This window comes from Protopterus annectens, chromosome 3.part1, assembly GCF_019279795.1.
Source record: "Protopterus annectens isolate FY-2018-M chromosome 3.part1, PAN1.0, whole genome shotgun sequence".
In the NCBI taxonomy this organism is placed as follows: Eukaryota; Metazoa; Chordata; order Ceratodontiformes; family Protopteridae; genus Protopterus; species Protopterus annectens.
The window spans coordinates 421,322,962-421,343,260 of record NC_056732.1 but is presented as its reverse complement, the minus strand read 5'-3'; the positions used below and the strand labels follow the sequence as shown (position 1 = coordinate 421,343,260).

General features: G+C 44.9%; 1 protein-coding gene across 1 annotated transcript in view; it reads left to right on the top strand.

Annotated features, from left to right (window-relative positions):
* PAXIP1 (PAX interacting protein 1) overlaps nucleotides 1-20,299 on the top strand; it is a gene marked incomplete in the record, with an annotated part of 1,449,657 nt that overhangs the window by 432,316 nt on the left and 997,042 nt on the right. Inside the window, 1 exon segment of the mRNA XM_044066884.1 lies at nucleotides 19,634-20,299. This exon segment is cut by the window's right edge and continues 154 nt beyond it. Within this exon segment, the coding sequence (XP_043922819.1) occupies nucleotides 19,634-20,299 (666 nt within the window).

The window sequence follows — 20,299 nt, the reverse complement described above, 5'->3', positions numbered from 1 at the left end:
ATTGAGGTGTTGGGTATCCATCCATGTTTGGAGGCCATCAAAGAAGATGGCCACCCTGTATAACTGAGGACTAAATAATTAAGGCACAAACTAGTGACCCCTAGCTTGCGTTGGCCTGGGTGGTTCCCTGACCCACTCCACAACTCGGACCTTTTCCAGTCAATCCAGGGTATGATTTCATGAGTTAAGCACCAACAGCCAGCACTGAAAATTTGAAAATTCTATAGATCTTGAATTCCTTTCAAGACAAAGAAGTTAGAATTTTCCTCAGTGTAGGAGTCTGATGAATTGGAATATCTGGGCCAAATGTACATTCTGTCTCTTTCAGTAAATTTGATACCAAGGACATCTTGCCCTCTGCCTCTCCACCAGTGGAGTCTTTCTTTTGTGGACACCCTTCACTGGATGGAGGAAGTTGTTGGCTAGGCACTATAGCAGTGTTCACAGGCCCAGTTCAGGTAAAAGACATTCATGGGCTTGCCTGAGCCTGTAGCTGTTCCTCCAGTCCTACAAGTGTTGGAAGATGCATTTATGATGCATCAAAAGAAAGACTTGTTGCATCCCCCCTCCAGCTCCTAAGTAGCCTGACTTGTTTTGGTGAGGTCCAGGATTAGTTCTAGTACAAGAACTCTCTTGTGTTTATGCAGGTATTTTCCCTGGATTCTAGCAAGGAACCTTATTTGACTTCATTCAAGAACCCCATTCCTGATGGGAAAAGTAGAAATGTTCCTCATATTGATCACTGCTGCAGTAGCCTTAGCAATATGGGTTGTATCCTGCCAGGGTTATAACAGCTAGCCAGCTTCCAATCACCCAAACTGTCAGGCCGGCAAAGCTGAGCTGACTAAAAGACAAGTTTTAGCATGAAGCCCTTAAGTGCTTTACTGCTGCTGAAGAGTATGGTCTTCTGAGGCTTTTGAGGATTGACTGTTGGCTTGTGCTTTTCCTTTGCTGGACAGATGAGTTTCCTTTGGGGGGGGGGGGGACTTCCATTACTTGTGTTGCTGTTTTGTCACTTTCCTCTTCAGGAAAGTTATTTTGAAGCTAGGAGTGTTGTGTTTTAACGGGGTGGCACAAGACCGTAACATTCTTTTAAACAGTGCGCTTGTTTTTCCTGTCAGCTTAAAAGTGGTGTAAAGCAACTGAAAACATTTTTTCTGTGGAGAAATTTTGTTTATTTTACTGTTATGTGTGTGGCTGGCATAGTGTTGTAAAGTGCTATTTACTGTGCTTTTTTCTGTCAAACAAGTAACTTTTGTAGACTGGTATTGTTTACCATTATTTGCTACTCGTCTTCCTTGGGAAAGAGGCATCATTTTCGGCTTGATCATGGAGCAGACTACCAGTCTTGCACTCTGTCCTCCTTTAAACTGCAAAGAAATGGTCTTACACTCTGTCCTCCTTTAAACTGCAAAGAAATGAAGTAATCAAACAGCCTTTGGTACTTCATTTCTTTGCAGTTTAAAGGATGACAGAGTGTAAGATGTAACCAAACAGCCTTTGCCACCACACTAGGCTAGCAGTTTGCCTCAGCTACAGGTGGGTGGATGTGCAGTGGGCATGTCTTGTACCTCAGACATTCCATCATTTTGTCCGGACACCCTATGGTGTAGTACCTACAGCCATTATGGAATTAGGGTTATCCACATCCTTGTGGCTGTTGTGGTCCCCAGAGTGGACAAGGGAGAGCCACTCTTGTCAGTCCTGAGAGAGGGAGTAGGGAAAGTTTCCCTGTTGTCAGAATGCTGTCTCTATCTCTGGGGAAGCTGCCATTACCATTAGCTGAATGGTTGCCCCCATTGTTCCTGTCAAAAAGAAACCAAAACCAGACACGTATCTACACATCCTCAAATTTCTTTGGATAGAAGTAGTTAAATTTGTCTGTCTTAAGGTTTTATTCAGGCCATTAATTCTTCTTGTAAAGTAGTTTCTGGTAAAAGAGGAATACCTGATGTTCATCGTGTGACACAGCTGCAGTCATTACACTTGGGTTATCCTGCCGTCAGGCGGTTCCCCAGTCAACCTGAGTTCCAAAGTCTTGGTCCGACGGTTGCTGTCGCTTCTTCCCTGACGTCAGTGCGCCAGGGGTATATAATGTGCATCCAGCGCCATTTTCTTCAGTCTTTCTTGCTGCGTGGTGCCCGAAGCAGAAGCAGTTCGCAAGTGCCGGCCGGCTGACCGACCGACTCCTGAGATTTTCAAATAGAATCCAGAACCGAAGTCTTCTATAAAGCTAAGTACCCCGTTGGGGGAAACTTTTTCTTGCCTCAGACCGATGTCCGTAAAACTTAATAATTATATTTCTTGTGGGAAGCAAATACCTCATAAGGATTTCCACTCCTACTGTATTCCATGCCTAGGCCCAGACCACGACGTCACTGGTTGTCGGTTTTGTGCTAGGTTTAATAAGCGCACTATAAAACGTCGGTTTGATTTTGCCCGACACTATTTTGGCAGAAAATTTAATTACAACATGCCGTCGAACTACCGACGACCGGAATTCACAAAAAGCGCAAGGACAAGGACCGGCATCCGAGGCCCAAACCTGACGACAAGGCCTCTTCTAGGCCAGTTGCCGGTTCTCCGGTTTTCATTGAGGCGCCTACGCAGCCCCTGACGGCCGCTTCTATAGAACCACAGACCGCCTCAGACTCCCACATGGAGCTGGCTGGGCCTTCGGACGCTGCTACACCTCAAATAACAGTGCTTAGCCCTATAGAGGGAACCGAAGTAGCTGAACAATCCACTGCTTCAAAGGGTGTTTTCAGGCCTACCCAATTAACAATTAAACCCTCTGTAAAATCTAAGCCTCCCTTAAAAGCTAAAAAACAGACACAGCATTCTCCAGGGCAGGCTTCCATACCTAAGAAACAAATGCTTAAGATGGGCGAAGACCTAATCACTCTGATCAGAGGGTCCTTGCCCCCTCCAGATAAAAGGCCTAGACAAGAAGCAGACTATGAATCTTCAGACCAGGTGTCCATTTCCTCAGATCTAGGGTATGCCTTACCCCTTATGAGGATTCTGATGTTGAGGAATCTATCCCATCAGCCTCTCCGCCCAAAGACTACTCCTTTGGGGAGACCTTACATACCACAAGGGAACATTTCCATTGGGAAGGCCAGGATCACTCTGCATCCAAGAAAAGGCTCCGAGACTTCCTTTTATTGCCTCAACACAGACCCCTTGCTATTCTGCCAGTGTTGGATATTGTGGATGATGTATACACTGAATCCAGCCTAAACCCTGATTCATTACCTCCAACCCCAGTTAAGCCAAATAGATATTAGAGTCCCTGACTCTCTCAAATGTTTATACAAAAGCCCTGTTGCTGACCCTGAAACTATTTCCCAGGTACCCAAGGGGATTAAGGCCTCATCAGCTAAAAACCCAGTCCCCTCTGACAGAGATTCCAGAGCATTAGACAGATGGGGCAAGAAAGTTTATACCTCTGCAACTTTAGCCATGAGAGCCTTGAATTGTCAGTTTCACATGCTAAAATATCAGCATTTTTTAATGTCTCAGTTGAAACAAAAGATGCTTTCAGATGCTGATTCTCCTAATTTGAAAGAAATGCAGGATTTATTGCATGCTGCTGAACAAGTGGGAAAACATACTTTGCAATGTGGTTTTGATTCTTTAGAGGCCTCATGTAGAGCAGCTGTTACAGGCTCTGTCATTAAAAGGCATGCTTGGTTAAAGGAACGTACACTACCAGAACATGTTAAGGCCAAATTACTGGATGCACCTTTGCAGCAGGATGTGTTGTTTGGAGTTAGGGCAGAGGAAGTTTTAAAAAAGATGGAAGATAAGGCAAAATCTATGCAAATGGTCAAAGATTTCTTACAGGTTCAACCTCCTCTGTTCAGCAAAAATTGGCCAACAAAGAATTGGTCCTTTCCTGTCACAGACAGACCTCAAAGGGGCAGATATAGACGCCCAAGAGGTGGAGGTCAGACACAGGGCCCTTACAGACCTTGACAATGGGGTGCACCAGGCCAGAAAGAAGGGGAAGACAGACCTCAACCATATAAAAAGCAGTCTCAATGACTTCCCACTAGAGCTGCCAAACAGCTCTCTGTTGGCAGCTCCCTTAGGAGGAAAACTATCTCTTTTTTTATGACAATTGGCATTGCATCACCAAAGACAAATGGGTTCTCAACATCATCTCTCAAGGTTACAGGTTCCATTTCCACACGCTTCCAAGGTTAAAAGGAATGCCAAATCTGCCACCAAATCAATGGGCAGAGGCTCAAAGACAAATTTTAGCATTCATGGACATGAGAGCTATTCAAAAGGTACCACCACAAGATCAAGGGAAAGAATTTTATTCAAGACTTTTTCTGGTTCCCAGAAAGGACAAAGCCTGGAGACCCATTCTGGACCTTTCTTCTCTGAACACTTACCTGGATATTCAGAAATTCAAAATGTTGACACTACAGCAGCTGCTTCCCATGCTGGGCGCAAGACAGCTTGGCTCGTGACTTTGGACCTCAAAGAGGCATACCTGCATGTCCCTATCAGACAAAACTGCAGAAGATACCTCAGATTTGTAGCAGGTTCAAAGCACTATCAATTCTCTGCACTGCCCTTTGGCTTATCTACTGCGCCCAGGGTCTTCACAAAGTGCCTGGCACCAGTAATTGCTTTTTTCAGGCAGAAAGGAATTCAAATTTACCCATACCTGGACGACTGCCTATTCCAAGCAGAGAGCAAGGACATTCTTCTAAAGCATCTGGCATACGTAAAAAAGTTAAGTTGCCTGGGGTACACAGTAAACGAAAAGAAATCAAAACTAGTGCCCTCACAGCAGATAATATTCCTGGGTGCCAGCTTAAACACAACGGCCCAGATGACTTAACTCGCGCCAGACAAGCAAGGACAACTGACTCAGTATTTTCTTTTAATGGCAACAAAGATCCAACTCCCTGCAAGAAAAAATCCGCAGGCCTTGGGCTACATGGCATCTTGCATACTACTAATTCCATATGCCAGACTGAATATGAGGAAACTACAATGGTACCTAAAGAGTGTATGGTCTCAACACTGTCAAAATTTGGAAACAGTTATACCACTAATTCCTTGCCTACAACAGGAGTTTCAATGGTGGGCTCAAGCTTGTCACCTCAACAAGGGACAGCCTTTTACTCAACCCACAGCCAGGCAGACACTGACAACAGATGCATTGGATTACGCCTGGGGGGAGCACACATGGCAGGAAAATGTATTCAGGGCAAGTGGACCACAGACCAAAGACATCTCCACATCAATCAAAAAGAGATGCTAGCTGTTCAAAATGCAATTATGTCTTTCAAGGACCTGCTGCATCCAGGACAAGTACTACTAAAGACAGACAACACCACAGTTATGTGGTACATAAACAAACAAGGGGGCACAGACTCCTACCCCCTCTGCAGACAAGCCATGAACTTGTGGAACACAGCTTTAAACTACCTAGTTCCATCTGTAGGCACAATTCCTGCCAGGAGAGAAAAACACACTGGCAGACGACCTAAGCAGAAACATCATGGATCCCCACGAATGGCAATTGAGTCCACAAATATTCAGAATGATAGCACAAAAATGGGGGAAACCAGACGTAGATGTGTTTGCATCCCCAATGAACTGCCAACTACAGAAATTCTGCACAAGGAGCTACCATCCACAAGCATGGAAAGTGGATGCCCTCTCATTCAGCTGGAAAAAATTACAAGTATACGCTTTCCCTCCTTTACCTCTCCTTCCAAAGGTACTCATAAAAGCCAGGCAGGAAGTGCCAAAGATGATCCTGATTGCACCAGACTGACCACGCCAGCACTGGTACCCAATCTTAAAGAACTTGGCACAAGAACTACCCTGGATTTTGCCACAAATCCCACAGCTGCTGACACAGCACAACAATCAGATACTTTACAGCCAGCTAAAGACCTTAAATCTAGCTGCATGGAAAATTCTTTAACCAAGCAAGAATTGCCTCTCTCCAAAGCTGTTATGGATGTTATTCTGGAGGCCAGAAGGCCTAGCACCAGGAAAGCCTACTCGGATAAATAGAAGAGATTCTGTGCCTGGAACCAAGCACACAGGCTTGACCCTCTTGTCCCAAACATTCCTCAGATACTTCAATACTTAACTGAGATGCTGGACAAGGGCCTCTCCTTCTCATCCATCAAGATTCATACCTCAGCCATTTCTGCTCATTACAACATGGTTCCACCAATCTTTTCAAATCCTTTGCTCAAATAGTACCTCAGAGGGGCTAAAAACATGAGACCGCCCCGTAGAGCACCTACACCAACTTGGGATCTCAAATTTGTTTTGGAAAGATTAACTTTACCTCCTTTTGAGCCAGCTAACACAGCAGAATTAAATACATCTCTTGGAAGTCTGATCTGCTACTGGCAATAACATCAGCAAGAAGAGTTTCAGAATTACAGGCACTAATGGCAATGGAACCTTTCATCATCTTCCACCAGGACAGGGTGTCTTTAAGAACTAACCGTACATTTATGCCAAAGGTAGTATCAAGTGTGGCTCTAAACCAAACTATTCACTTGCCATCCAAAACCACAGAACAAAGGGGAGAGACTTCTACATTCCTTGGGCATTCACAGACAGTTACGCTTCTACTTGGACAAAACCAAAGCTTTCAGAAAATCTGAGCAATTATTGGTAGCATACGCTGCAGGAGCACAGGGAAAAGCCATTTCAAAGCAGACCATCTCAAAATGGATAGCACACTGTATACGTTTTTGCTATACCCACCATGGAAAACCTGTACCTAGCAGCATTAGATCTCACTCCACCAGGGCAACAGCCACTTCAGCTGCCTACCTCAGAGGAGTGCTTACCAAGGATATTTTAGAAGCAGCAACATGGAGTTCTGTACATACTTTCACCAAACATTACCATTTGCCTTTATATTCCAAATCCAGAGCTGGCTTTGCCACTGCTGTGCTGCAGGGCCTTATAGCCACCCCTAATGCCTTATAGATCCATCCTCCCAACCTCAGCTTTGGGATTCCACCCAAGTGTAATGACTTCAGCAGTGTCACACGATAAACATAGTACAGTTTTGTACCTACCATAAATGTAGATGTTCGAGTGTAGACACTGCTGCAGTCCAGGTTACCCTCCCTCCTTCCCCTCATATTTTCTAAGTACGTACTTAAGTCTTCTACCCTTATTTCCTAAAGGGAGTATTTGCTGGTATTTACACATGGTTGTTTGCTTTTCTATTATATATATTTTTTACTAACAATTTGCAAGGCCTACCTATTTGGGGGGCACCTGACATCTGAGGCAAGAAAAACTGAAGAAAATGGCATCGGCTGCATCTTATATCCCCCTGGCGCACTGACGTCAGGGAAGAAGCGACGGCAATCGACGCCGGACCAAGACTTTGGAACTCAGGCCGACTGGGGAACCGCCTGACGGCCGGATAACCCAAGTGTAATGACTGCAGCAGTGTCTACACTCGAACATCTACATTTATGGTAGGTACAAAACTGTACTTTTTACTGATTTCGGTAGGTACAAAACTGTACTTTTTACTGATTTCTCTGACTTCTGAAAGAAGGTTATCTGAGTTGCAAGCCCTTATGATGAGTCATCCCTATCTAATTTTTCATAGAGGCAAGGTTTCTTTGAAAACTAATCCTCTTATGCCTAAAGTAGTATCTGAGCTTACTTTAAGCCAAGCTATCCATCTCACCATTTTCTTTCCTGAGCCTAATAACAAGGGAGAAAAGTATACTGCATACCTTGGATGTCCACAGACAACTTGGGTGCCATCTTGACAGAAACTACATATTTCAGACCTTTGTATCAGTTGTTCATTTCTTGTAAGGGTAAGAAAAAGTGACAACCTCTGTCAAAACAGACTGTTTCCAAATGGTCATCTAAGGCTGTTATTTTTAGCTGTACTCCCCGTAACAAAACTATTCCAGGCAGGGTAAAGGCTCACTTTACCATGGCCTTTGCTTCATCTGTGGCTTCTTGGAGAGGGCTGGATGCTAGAAGTATTCTAGAAGATGCTATGTAGTCCTCTCTACATAACTTTTACAAAGTATTAAAAGCTTGATTCCTTTTCTAGGTCAAGATCAGGCTTTTTTCTCTATACACTAAACAGATACTTCCATCCACTTATCTGCTTCCTTCTCTACTCCTCCTTAACCCCCCTTCCCTTTGTTTAGGCCCTTTGGTCTGTGGGGATTTGGGTAGTTGACTTGGAAGACTAGTTAATGATGTCCCCTCTTCCTCCACAGGTTGGGACCTTACTACCCATCTTTATCACTCACTGTAGTTTATCCCTGGCTCTACTACATTTTACAAGAGCTTCTTCATCTCCTCTCAGTGTGAGACAGCTCTAAGATGGCATAGGCAGATCCTGGCTATAAAGTGGGTGTGTCCTGATGTCCCATGGAGGACATTTGCTAAGCTGACTGGAGGAAGGGTTCTAAGTCAGGTCAAATATGGATGCCTTTGTCTAGTCTCAGTTACGTAAACAGTGCCCTACATTTCTACACAGTTGTAATTTCCTTTTCTTTTAGTTTGAGAGGATACAGAAAACTGCAGGGATGAGGTGTAGGATTCTCTACTGAAAATCCTGCCTCCTGAGGTATGACACCTTCCACTGTGTTGCAAAACCCAGACATCTGATGATTCTATACACTGCCATTTTGGAGGTCTTGCCAATATTTGAAAGTCCGTTACGAGGTGGGTCCTGTGTCACTCCTTTCCTTCCTGGCTCCCTTTCTGCACTGGCCGAAGCGGGCAAGGAATTTTTATCCTTTTTTTTTTCCCTCAAAACCCCCAACCCAGTCTGAATCAGCCGTCTGTTTCTAGAGTTACATCTCTTAGAAGAGGCAGAGAGCTTTTTCCTGATAGAAACTCTTGACATTTCAGGTTTTGAATGGGAAGAACTGACTGCCAGCCTAATACATTCTTCCCTTTAGGATATGACACAGATGAGGACAGCATCTTCTTGTTCTTCACCAGAAGAATGTTCATTTAGGACGATCTTGCCTTTAATGAGAGGCTACCTATGTTCTCTTCTGAAGATGTTTTTAGAATTATCCTTACTCCATCCATTCACCTACCCGTTTTCTTTGCATTGGCAGAGTCTAGGGGTAAGAGGTCTGTTAAAACCCAGGGTGTGCTCTGACTGCTTAGGTGCTGTCTGAGGTAGGTGCAGGAGAATGTGGACAGTTGTTTGAATCTTTTGCACCAGGAAGGGGGAAGGACTTGTAATTGACAAGCAGACACTTTTCAAGTGGATTGGCATTTATATTGTCGGTTGGCATTGGGCAACTACCCACCAGCTGGCAGGGGAGTAGCTGTGTCATTTGCTTGCTTTAAAAGTCACTTAATCATCATTGCAAACCATCAGCAACCAGTATTGTCTAAATCATGGCTTAAGGAGTTGGGCTGCATCTGGGAAACGAGTACTCCTTACTTCAGCCCTCTGTGTGGAGTTCAGCCCAGTTTCAAACTTAACCTTGATAGTAGTTTTATCAGGTACATTCCTACTATATCAGTTGGAACTTTTGCGTATGGTCTTTGTGATAAAATACCTTTTCCTATTACCCTCTGCAGATGAACATCACCCACACCATCCTCAATTATTGGAGTTCTTGTAAATTGAGGCCAGGCACTTGTATTTCCTCAAATGTTGGATGTCCTGTGAGATTTAGATAAAAACATTTCAGATTGTGATTGGTAGGGAAGGATGTACCCAAACAATTATTCATCAAAGCAATCCTCTGATTGATATTGGAAGAACATGTGTTTTCCTTTTAGTAACTGAGAGACTTCTCTTCTCTGACCCAAGTAGCTGGATTTGATTGCAGCGACCGACATAACGCTTTTAAATATAATGTTGAAGGAAATGTATTTTTGCTCCTCTTTCTAGGGAAAAATTTTCAATTAGGGGTTACGATTTCAATAATTTTATAAGCAGTTCTTTCCCTGCCGTTAAGACTGTATGTTTTGCCACAATTGTCTTGGATACCATTTAGGGCTCGGATGTAGTTGAGTAGTTTCAGGTGTTTATTACAAGATTCTGAATAAATTTTGTAACAAGTTGACAAACCTGCTCAACTGTGCCATGGTTGATGATCTTTGTGTTTCACTGTTGCAGTCATCACATTTGGGTTATCCTGCCAGGGATAACCCTCAGTCGGCCCGAATACCAGAGGCTTAATATTTCTGCGTCGGTTGCTTTCGCTCCAGGACTGACGTCAGGTTGTCAGTGGTATAAAATCAGGCAGCCGACGCCATTACATCAGTCTTTCTTGCCGAGGAGCCCAAAGCAGAAGCAGTTCACATGAGTGCTGGCTGGCCGCTATCTGAGTTTTCATTTCCGAATTGAAGTTGAAGTCTTCTAAAGCTAAGTACCCCAAGGGAAACAGACCCCCCCAGACAGCAGCCCCAGGGAATGCAGAGATCTAAGTAGTGGCGTTCTTCCTCTTCAAAAACAGAGAGTGCAAAGCCACCCCCTTATGGTAAGAACCCACAATGATTTTACACCTCCACTCCTTACCTCTGCCCACATGCTTGTGCCCCTAGGAGGAAAATCTCCTTCCATGCAAGATTCAGGGCCTCTATTACCAACGACCGATGGGTCCTCAACATAGTGTCCCAGGGATACAAATTTTATTCCCACACTCTGCCAACCCCAAAAAGGTTCCCAGATCTTCCTCCAAAGCAGTCGGCAGAGGCCAGAAAGCAAGTCCTTTCCCTGCTCTCCATGAGGGCAATACAGCATGTTCCTGCAGAACAGATAGGCCAAGGTTTCTATTCCAGACTCTTCCTGGTACCCAGAAAAGAGGGCACCTGGTGCCCAATCCTCGATCTATTCATTCTAAACACCTTTCTGGTAATACCAAAATTCAAAATGCTCACCCTCCAGCAGCTTTTTCCTATGCTTTCCAAGGATGCTTGGTTAGCCACCCTAGACCTAAAAGAGGCCTACCTAGACATCCCAGTCAGGGAATCTTGTAGGAAATATCTACGTTTCAGGACAGGATCTATAGTTTCATAGTATAGTACTAGGCTATCTGCCCTGGGGCATTTGTAAGCCTAGCCATAGTGATGTGGCTTTTGCCACCCCATGAAATGGTACAAAAATTGTACAGAATAAATTTAGAATACTGTGTCTCTGTCTAGTAGTGACACAATGAAGGTCCCCTTATATAATAGAATTAGTTTACTGTGCCCCTGTCTAGCAGTGACACAGATGTGACTTCTGGGGTAAACTTACGATCTCCCATCCACTCATCAAGATTTCTCTTGAAAAGAGTCAGTGAGGGGCTCTGCCTAATACGAACTGGGATCCTGTTCCAAAGCATGGGAATCCTCTGGGTTATGAATCTATCCCTCCAGCATGTCCTATTCATACTTGTGCCGAGGTTTAAGTCTTTAGCTCTCGTGGTCCTGATAGATTTGGATTTGTTGAGGTGGAGCACGTCCATCAGATCCTGATTGGACATGGCCTTGTACGTCAGGCAGAGATCACCTCTGAGCAGGTGGTATGCTACTGAATAGAGCTGAAGTTTCTTTAGTCTGGCAGAATAAGACATATGTTGGAGACCCTTGATCCTCTTGGTGAGGTACTTTTGTGGTCTCTCCAGCTGTTGCAAATGCCGGGTGAGGTACATACCAAATGGGGCATTGTACTCAATCATGGGTCTGATGAGGGAGGAATATAGGGGTACAATGACATCCTTGGATCTGGATGTGAATCCCTTCATGATGAGGTGTGCAAGGTAGAATGTTTTTCTAACCACTTTGGCAACGTGGGTGTCAAATGAGAGGTCGCTGTCAACTTGGGTCCCTAGGTCTCTGATTACTTTTTCCGTACTCAGTGGGTTGCTGTTTATGTGATAATTTGTGGGTACTTTGTTTTTCCCAAAGGGGATGACTATACATTTTTTGGCATTTAGTTTAAGGCCGTGACTCCGGCACCAGTTGTCCGTTTCTGTGAGGCCTTTTTGTAGGATGTGTGTGTCTGCTGGTGTATCGACTATGGCGCCTAGTTTGCAGTCATCTGCGAACTTTGTCAGCCACAGCCCTCCCATGTTTGCTTTAACATCTGAGAAATAAATGCTGAACAAGAGGGGTCCCAGGACAGATCCCTGTGGGACACCACTTGTGACTGGCTTTGAGTCTGACATTGCTCCAGCGATTTTAACTTTATGGGTTCTGTCCTTTAGCCAGTTTGCAACCCATCTAGTGACATAAGGGTTTAATTTTAAGCTGTTGAGCTTGTCTATGATGCCTGAGTGGGGTATTGTGTCGAAGGCCTTAGCCAAGTCCAGGTATGCTGTATGGCCTGCTTTGCCCTCATCAATGGCTCTAGTGACTGTTTCGAAAAAGTCAAACAGGTTTAAAAGGCAGGATCTGCCCTTTACAAAGCCGAACTGGGTGGGGTCAAGTGTCTGTAGGTCCCCTATGTCTCTGTTTATGAGTTCCATAATGATTCTTTCCATAGCTTTGCAGACCAGGCTGGTTAAGCTTATGGGGCGGTAGTTTCCAGGGTCTGTAGAGGCACCTCCCTTGTGGAGTGAGACCACTGTTGCTGTACGCCAGTGTTCAGGTACATATCCCGAAGTAAGGCTAAGGTTAAATAGCATTTTTATGTGTGGGTTTAGCTCCTCTTGGAGTTCACGTAACACGCAACCCGGGATACCGTCAGGTCCCATTGATGCTGTGTTTTTGCTTTGTTTAGGGCGGTTCTCACTTAGACATCTGAGATGACAGGGAGATTACATTCAGCTGGGATAAGTATTTCTTCTTTTGGGGGTGAAGGAGGGGAAAAATTTGCACTGAACCTGTCAGCCAGAATGTTGGCAATATCTGTGGGTTCAGTGTATTTTATGTTGTTGTGAACCAACTCTGAGCATATCTGAGGGTTTCCACCCAGGTTTCTAACATAGCTGAAGAAGGCTTTGTGGTTATCTTTAGTGTCCTTAGCGATTTTTCTCTCAAAGTTGGCCTTGGATGTCTTTATGAGAGAACGTAGTTTTCTGCTAATGTTGATCAGAGATGTCTTCCCTTCATGGGATTTTGCTCTGACGTGTAGTAGCTTCCTTCTTTTGTTATACAATTTGTTTATGGCTGACGTCCACCAGACAGGATGCTTACCTTTGGTGGAGAGGGACTTGGATTTGTTTGGGATTGCATGATCCATGCATTCTTGGAGATGTCCATAAAAAGCATTTGTGAAGGATTCGGTATTGTGGGATGTGGTATCCACTTGGCACAGTAGGCTTAAAGGATACCATCTCAGTCTTGAGAAGAGTGAAGTCTGCTTTTGAGAATTTTTTCACGGCGGTCTTTTGTGCTGGGGGTGGAGGTGGAATATGTACTTCCAGGGTGATTAGTTTGTGGTCAGATCTCACTAGTGAGGGGTATACTTCCGGTGTGGAGCATTTTGTCCCCATGTTTGTGATGATCAGGTCTAGTATATTATCTCCCCTAGTGGGAGAGGTGACTAGTTGTTCCAGTGCATTTGGATTTATGAATTCCAGGAACCTTTGGGCTAGGGTATTAGGGCTAGAATAATGTACCCAATTTATGTTTGGGTAGTTGAAGTCTCCTAGTATGATGGTATTTTGTGATACATTCATATCCTCCAATGTCTTCAGGAAGGCTGAGTGGGGTTCTTGAGATTGGGAGGGTGGTCTGTAACATGCTACCAGTTGTATAGCAATTTTGCCTATGGTTAGTTGCACCTGTATGGTCTCTGATGCTTCATGTGTTGCTACTAACCTGGAGGTGTGGGTGTCCTTGATGAATATGGACACTCCCCCTCCCTTTGTGGTTCGCCCGGGTTTTGGGGCGAAAAGCATGATACGAGGTATAGCCTGGTAGCTGGGGTGCTCTCCGAGCCTTGAACCAGGTTTCAGTTACTGCACAGACGTCGATGTTCTCCATGCTGAGGAGCGCATCAAGTGCCTGCATCTTGAGATTTAGACTTCTGGTGTTGAGCAGCATTACCCTTAGTTTTTTTCCATTTTTGTTTTCTAAGGAAGTGGGTTTGTCTTTTGAGCCTTGCCTAAAAAAGGCACTATGGGGGTGGCAAGAGCCTTAGCCAATATCCGGAAGCCCAGTGGTGACAGGTGTAAGCCATCCCTTGCGAAGCAGCGTGGCTTGTCCAGCATGTCATCCCAGGCAGACAGATATTGGATCCCCTTAGAATGACACCAGTACTTGAGCCAATTGTTAAAGCTGATCATCTTGTCTTTGTATTGTGGTATCATTCTTGGTGAGGGCAGGATGCTGCTCAGGTTCCGGGGTCATACCAGCCTGGGCTACATAATCGGAGAGCTCCTCTGTTTCTTTTCATGTAGTCCAGGGAGGTACGTCTCAGGTCATTCACACCAGCATGGACAATGACGGAGTCATATTTGTACTTGCTTTGGAGTGACCTGAGTGCGTGTGTTGTGGCGGATCCTAGCTCCTGATAGACAGCTCACAGTCACCTTCTCCTTGTTCAGCCTGGTCAGCGGGACATCGGTGTGTCTGACTATAGAGTCACCTATTACTAGTGTATCAGGCAAGGTGTTTGGCCTTAAGGGCTGTGATTGGTTGACACACTGATTTATTGAAGTATGTGTTGCATGTGTTTTGTTTTGAGGTGGTGGATTTTTGGATGTCTGCTTTGGGAGCCTCTGTTGTTTTGGTAAGTTTTTTATTAGAGCCTCCGAGTATGTCTTTGTGTTTTTATGTGTTTGGTTTGCAGTTGTGGTAGGTATATGTGGGACTGGGTTTGTTGTGTGTGTGGTTGCCATCTCCTCCTGTCTGGTCATGCCAGCCCTGAGTTGAGAGAGTTCAGCCTCCAGTTTGGCTATATAGTTGCATTTCTCACATGTATTTGTGTTTGTTGGGAGGATGAGTTGGTTGTCTGTGTACATGAGACAATTGTGGCATTGTCTCAAGATACCCAGATTGACCAGCTGAATTGGAGACGACGCCAGTAATCTACCACTCGACATGCTAGAACAGTGGAAATTCACAAGGGTGGTAAGTAGATGTAGTGCTTTACTTAGTACGAGAGTGCTTACTTAGTAGAGAAGTATTGAGAACAAGTGCTAGGCTTATAATATAGTGAGTAGTCTGGTTATACTAAGAGTAGAGCTTCCTTAAGGGAAAATTTGAAGAGCAGACTTGGCGGAGCCAGAAAAAGTTTAACCGCGCAAATCCGTGCAAACACAGATTTTAAACAGTGAACTACAAAAGAGCTAGAAATGGTCCAAAACAACCAATTACTACAGCTTCTTGTGCTGAGGTCACTTCCTACAGGGACAGGTAGGCTGCTCAAGGCTCCCCACTCCCACTGGTGAGCAAAGAAACTTCCTTCTATCCAAGTAAGGTAATGGACAACACAGGAACTACACGACAGCCCAGAATACAGCAATGCCTGTAAACTGGTCTAAACTAGTCGAGGAAGGCGGGAAAACAAGGATTATTTTTTTGGTTTTTTGGTAGAAACACACAGAAAATGCAGAAACAGTGATAAATTAGTTACACAGGCTAGCACACTTAAGTGGGCAGCCTCCACAGTTAAATTAAACAAACAAACAACAAACTTTCGATCAAATTCGACTAAAATGTAACTTTAAGTGCAGATTTTAAAATAATGCAGCAAACAGTTAAAAACAGTTCAAGCTAGTTCAGGGTAAGCTACAGAAGCTATTCCAAGTGAAAAAAAGCAAAGATACTTAAATCCAGAAAGTAGTCGCTTTTCTGAGTTCCCTGCTGCTAGGACCACTCTGCAGACCCACGAGGAGCTTGTCTGAGCAGTATAGCCAGAAAAAAACGCCCAGAGGCGGATTTTAAACAGTGAACTACAAAAGAGCTAGAAATGGTCCAAAACAACCAATTACTACAGCTTCTTGTGCTGAGGTCACTTCCTACAGGGACAGGTAGGCTGCTCAAGGCTCCCCACTCCACTGGTGAGCAAAGAAACTTCCTTCTATCCAAGTAAGGTAATGGACAACACAGGAACTACATCACAGCCCAGAATACAGCAATGCCTGTAAACTGGTCTAAACTAGTCGAGGAAGGCGGGAAAACAGGATTATTTTTTTGTTTTTTTGGTAGAAACACACAGAAAATGCAGAAACAGTGATACATTAGTTACACAGGCTAGCACACTTTAGTGGGCAGCCTCCACAGTTAAATTAAACAAACAACAAACTTTCGATCAAATTCGACTAAAATGTGTATGCACTTTCAGTTCTCTGCGCTTCCCTTTGGCTTATCCACTGCTCCCAGAGTTTTCACAAAATGCCTGGCTCCAACTATTGCTTTTTTGCAGACAAAGAAATATTCAGATTTACCCCTACTTAGACGATTGCCTGATTCAGGCAGGTAGGAAAAGCTGTTACAGCACCTGGCCTTTGTAAAGGACCTACTGACCTCCCTGGATATACTATCAACGAAAAGAAATCAAAACTAGTCCCCACACAAAAAATTGTATTCCTGGGAGCAAGCCTGGACACAGCATCCAGGATGGCATTCCTTACTCCAGAAAACAAGCCTACCTGACAGGCTACTTCTCTCAACTAGCCACCAGAACCCAGTTATCCACAAGGAAAATCCTGCAAAGCTCTAGGGTTCCTGGCCTCCTGCATTCTACTCATTCCATATGCCAGACTGCATATGAGGAAACTACAATGGTACCTAAAAAGCCTTTGGTGTCAGCACTCTCCAGACCTAGAAACTATCATATCAATGATACCTTGTCTAAGGAAAGATTTTCTTTGGTGGGCAGCAGCATGCACCCACAACAAGGGACTTCCCTTTTCACAACCCCACGCTGCCCAGACCCTCACCACAGATGCATCAGACTATGCCTGGGGTGCACACCTGGACGGCAGGTGCATTCAGGACCATTGGAGCCCAAATCAAATATATCTGCACATCAACCAAAAAGAGATGCTAGCTGTTCAGCATGCCCTGACAGCTTTCAGACCCCTACTCTCCCCGGGGCATCTACTGATCAAAACAGACAACACCACAGTGATGTGGTATGTTAACAAGCAGGGAGGGACTCACTCTTATCCTGTCTGCAGGCTCGCTATGACCCTTTGGCACACGGCCTCAGCCATGCAACTACACCTGTTAGCACAATTCCTGCCAGGCTCCCTAAACTCTCTGGCAGACTACTTAAGCAGAAACCTCCTAGACTCACACGAATGGCAGCTAGACCACAGAACCTTCACCCTTGTAACCCAGAAATGGGGCAACCTGAAGGTGGACCTCTTTGCCTCCCACTCCAATAATCAGCTCAGCAAATTCTGCACCAGAGAACCTCACAGCAAGGCCTGGAAAGTGGATGCTCTAGCCTTCCAGTGGGTAAACCTCTCGGTCTATGCATTTCTCCCTCTACCACTCATTTCAAGGGTACTGCTCAAAATAAGGGAGGAAAAACCGAGGGCAATCCTGATTGCCCAAGACTGACCACACCAGCACTGGTACCCACTGTTTCACAGCCTGTCATCCCTGCCACCATAGCACCTACCTCAGATCCCAACACTCTTGACCCAGAGGAATGGAGAATTCATGCATCCCCAATTGCAGACCCTCACCCTGGCAGTCTGGCTTATTCCCTGACTTCTCCTCAAGGTGCCAGCCTAAGCAAACAAGTCCTAGATGTTATACGTGAGGCCAGACGCCCCAGCACTAGAAAATCCTATGCTGACAAGTGGAAAAGGTTTTCCACCTGGATTCAGGCTAAGGGAGCCGGAATGGTACAGCCCTCCCTACCTCTCATCCTGGATTACCTAGCAGACCTACTACACAGGGGTCTATCCTTCTCTTCTATTAAAATTCATGTCTCTGCCATATCTGCTCATTACAGCACAGAGCCACCTCTCTTCTCACACCCTGTCATCAAACAGTTCCTAAGAGGGGTTAATAACTTAAGGCCACCCAGAAGAGCTCCTACTCCAGCTTAAGACCTTAACTTTGTGTTGGAAAAGCTCACCCTACCCCCATTTGAACCTGCAGCTTCAGCAGAGTTAAAATTCCTTTCTTGGAAGACAACCTTGCTTCTGGCCATCACTTCAGCTAGAAGAGTATCAGAGCTACAAGCACTCATGGCTGTAGAGCCCTTCATCATTTTCCATGGTGACAGGGTCTCTCTCAGGACTAACCCATCCTTCATGCCTAAAGTGTGGTGTCCAGTGTGGCTTTCAACCAATCCATTCATTTGCCCTCCTTTTTCCCTAACTCACAAAACAAGGGGGAAAGGATTCTGCCCTCTCTAGATGTGCACAGACAGCTCAGATTCTATCTGAACAGGACTAACTCTTTTAGAAAAACTGATCAATTGCTAGTCAGCTTCGCAGCAGGGGCAGAGGGCAAGGCCATATCCAAACAATCTCTAAATGGATAGCACACTGCATCCATTTCTGCTACAAACAGCATGGGAAATTGCCCCCAAAGGGGGTCAGGACACATTCCACCAGGGCAATCTCCACCTCTGCAGCTTTTCTCAGAGGGGTCCCCACCAGGGACATCGTGGAGGCTGCAACATGGATATCTGTTCATACCTTCACCAAGCATTGCCACCTGCCTATCTTCTCCAAATCCAGGGCAGGCTTTACCACCGCAGTCTTGCAGGACATCCTAGCCAGCCCCTAGTCTTCTTGCCTCCACCTTTTTCTTCAGCTTTGGGAATCAACCCAAATGTGATGACTACAACAGTAAAACATGAAGAACATAGTACAGTTCTGTACATTTAACAAAAATGTAGATGTTCGAGTGTATTCACTGTTGCAGTCCTGGTTCTCCCCCCTCCATCCCCCTTGTCTGTCTCTCTCTCTCCCTCCTTACAGGGAATTTTTGATATGTACCTTCTACTAGTAGTGTTCTTCCACCATAACCTAGCTCCCTATTTGGGGGCTTCTGACAGTTAAGGCAAGAAAAACTAATGTAATGGCGTCGGCTGCCTGATTTTATACCGCTGACGACCTGACGTCAGTCCTGGAGCGACAGCAACTGATGCAGAAATACTAAGCCTCTGGTATTTGGGCCAACTGATGGGCTACCCCTGGCAGGATAACCCGAATGTGATGACTGCAACAGTGAATACACTCAAACATCTACATTTATGGTAAGTGTACACAACTGTACTTTTCTTTTCATGTTATTTTGTTTTCCAGTTTATACACTGTGATGGTGTTGGGAATGTGATTTTTTTTTTTTTTTTGTCATTTTGTTACTGCAGGTCTGGCAGAGGGGGGGGCATAATCCATTGCTTAATAATTTGAGGCTGGTAGTATCCCTCCAGCCCCACCCCCAAAGAAGCTGTAACCTACTGGAAGACAGTGTCAAACTCTATTTATTTTCTGTAATGATTAATTCTTCACACAGTGGTGCTGTATGTGGAGTACTTGTCATTTATTTTGTCTGAATGTGTAATGTGATTAATGTAGAAAATTCAGTGTCCTTTAAAACAGTTTTTCATTATCTTCACTGGAAAAGTGCTGGAGTCTTTAAGCAAGATAAAAAAGTTCATTTCAAGTATAGGACTAAGCAGGAAAAGCACTCGTTCGTCTGGATGACCTCATTCTTGTGTTTTTAATGTTGAACTTATGCCTCTCTTCATATTGATGGTTTTCAGATCTTGCAGACCCTTTCAGCTCCAACAAAAAACTTGGAGCAGCAAGCAAATCATACCCATCAGGGACATCCAAATACAGTGTTGTTTACCCAAGTAAAACCTGTATCTTCAGAGCCTCAGCGTTTGATACAACAATCTCACCAGACACAACAGAGGCAGCAACAACAGCAGCAACAACAGCAGCAACAGCAGCAGCAGCATCCACTATTGCATCTTCAGCCTCAACAGCTCATGCAGCTTCATCATCAGCAGCAGCAGCAGCAGCAGCAACAACCACCACAAAGTCATCAGCAGCATCAGATTACCCAGCAAGCATTTCAACAACAGCAGCAGCAGACCCGTCCGTTTTCCCAACAGCATCAAGTGCACCAGCAGCATCCCTTTCAACAGCAGCAGTTGCAGTTTCCACCGCAGCAGTTGCATCCTCAGCAGGTACATCGTGCTCAGCCGCAACAGCAACCACAGTTGCATCAGCAACAACATGTTTTGCAGCAGCAGCAGCTTCACCAGCTACAGCAGCAACATATACAGCTTCAGCAGCAACAGCAGCACCAACAGCAGCAGAACATACTGCAGCAGCAGCAGCAACAGAATCTGCAGCAACAGCAACAGTTGCATCAGCAGCAACAGCTGCAGCAGTTGCAACAGCAACACTTGCAGAGACTT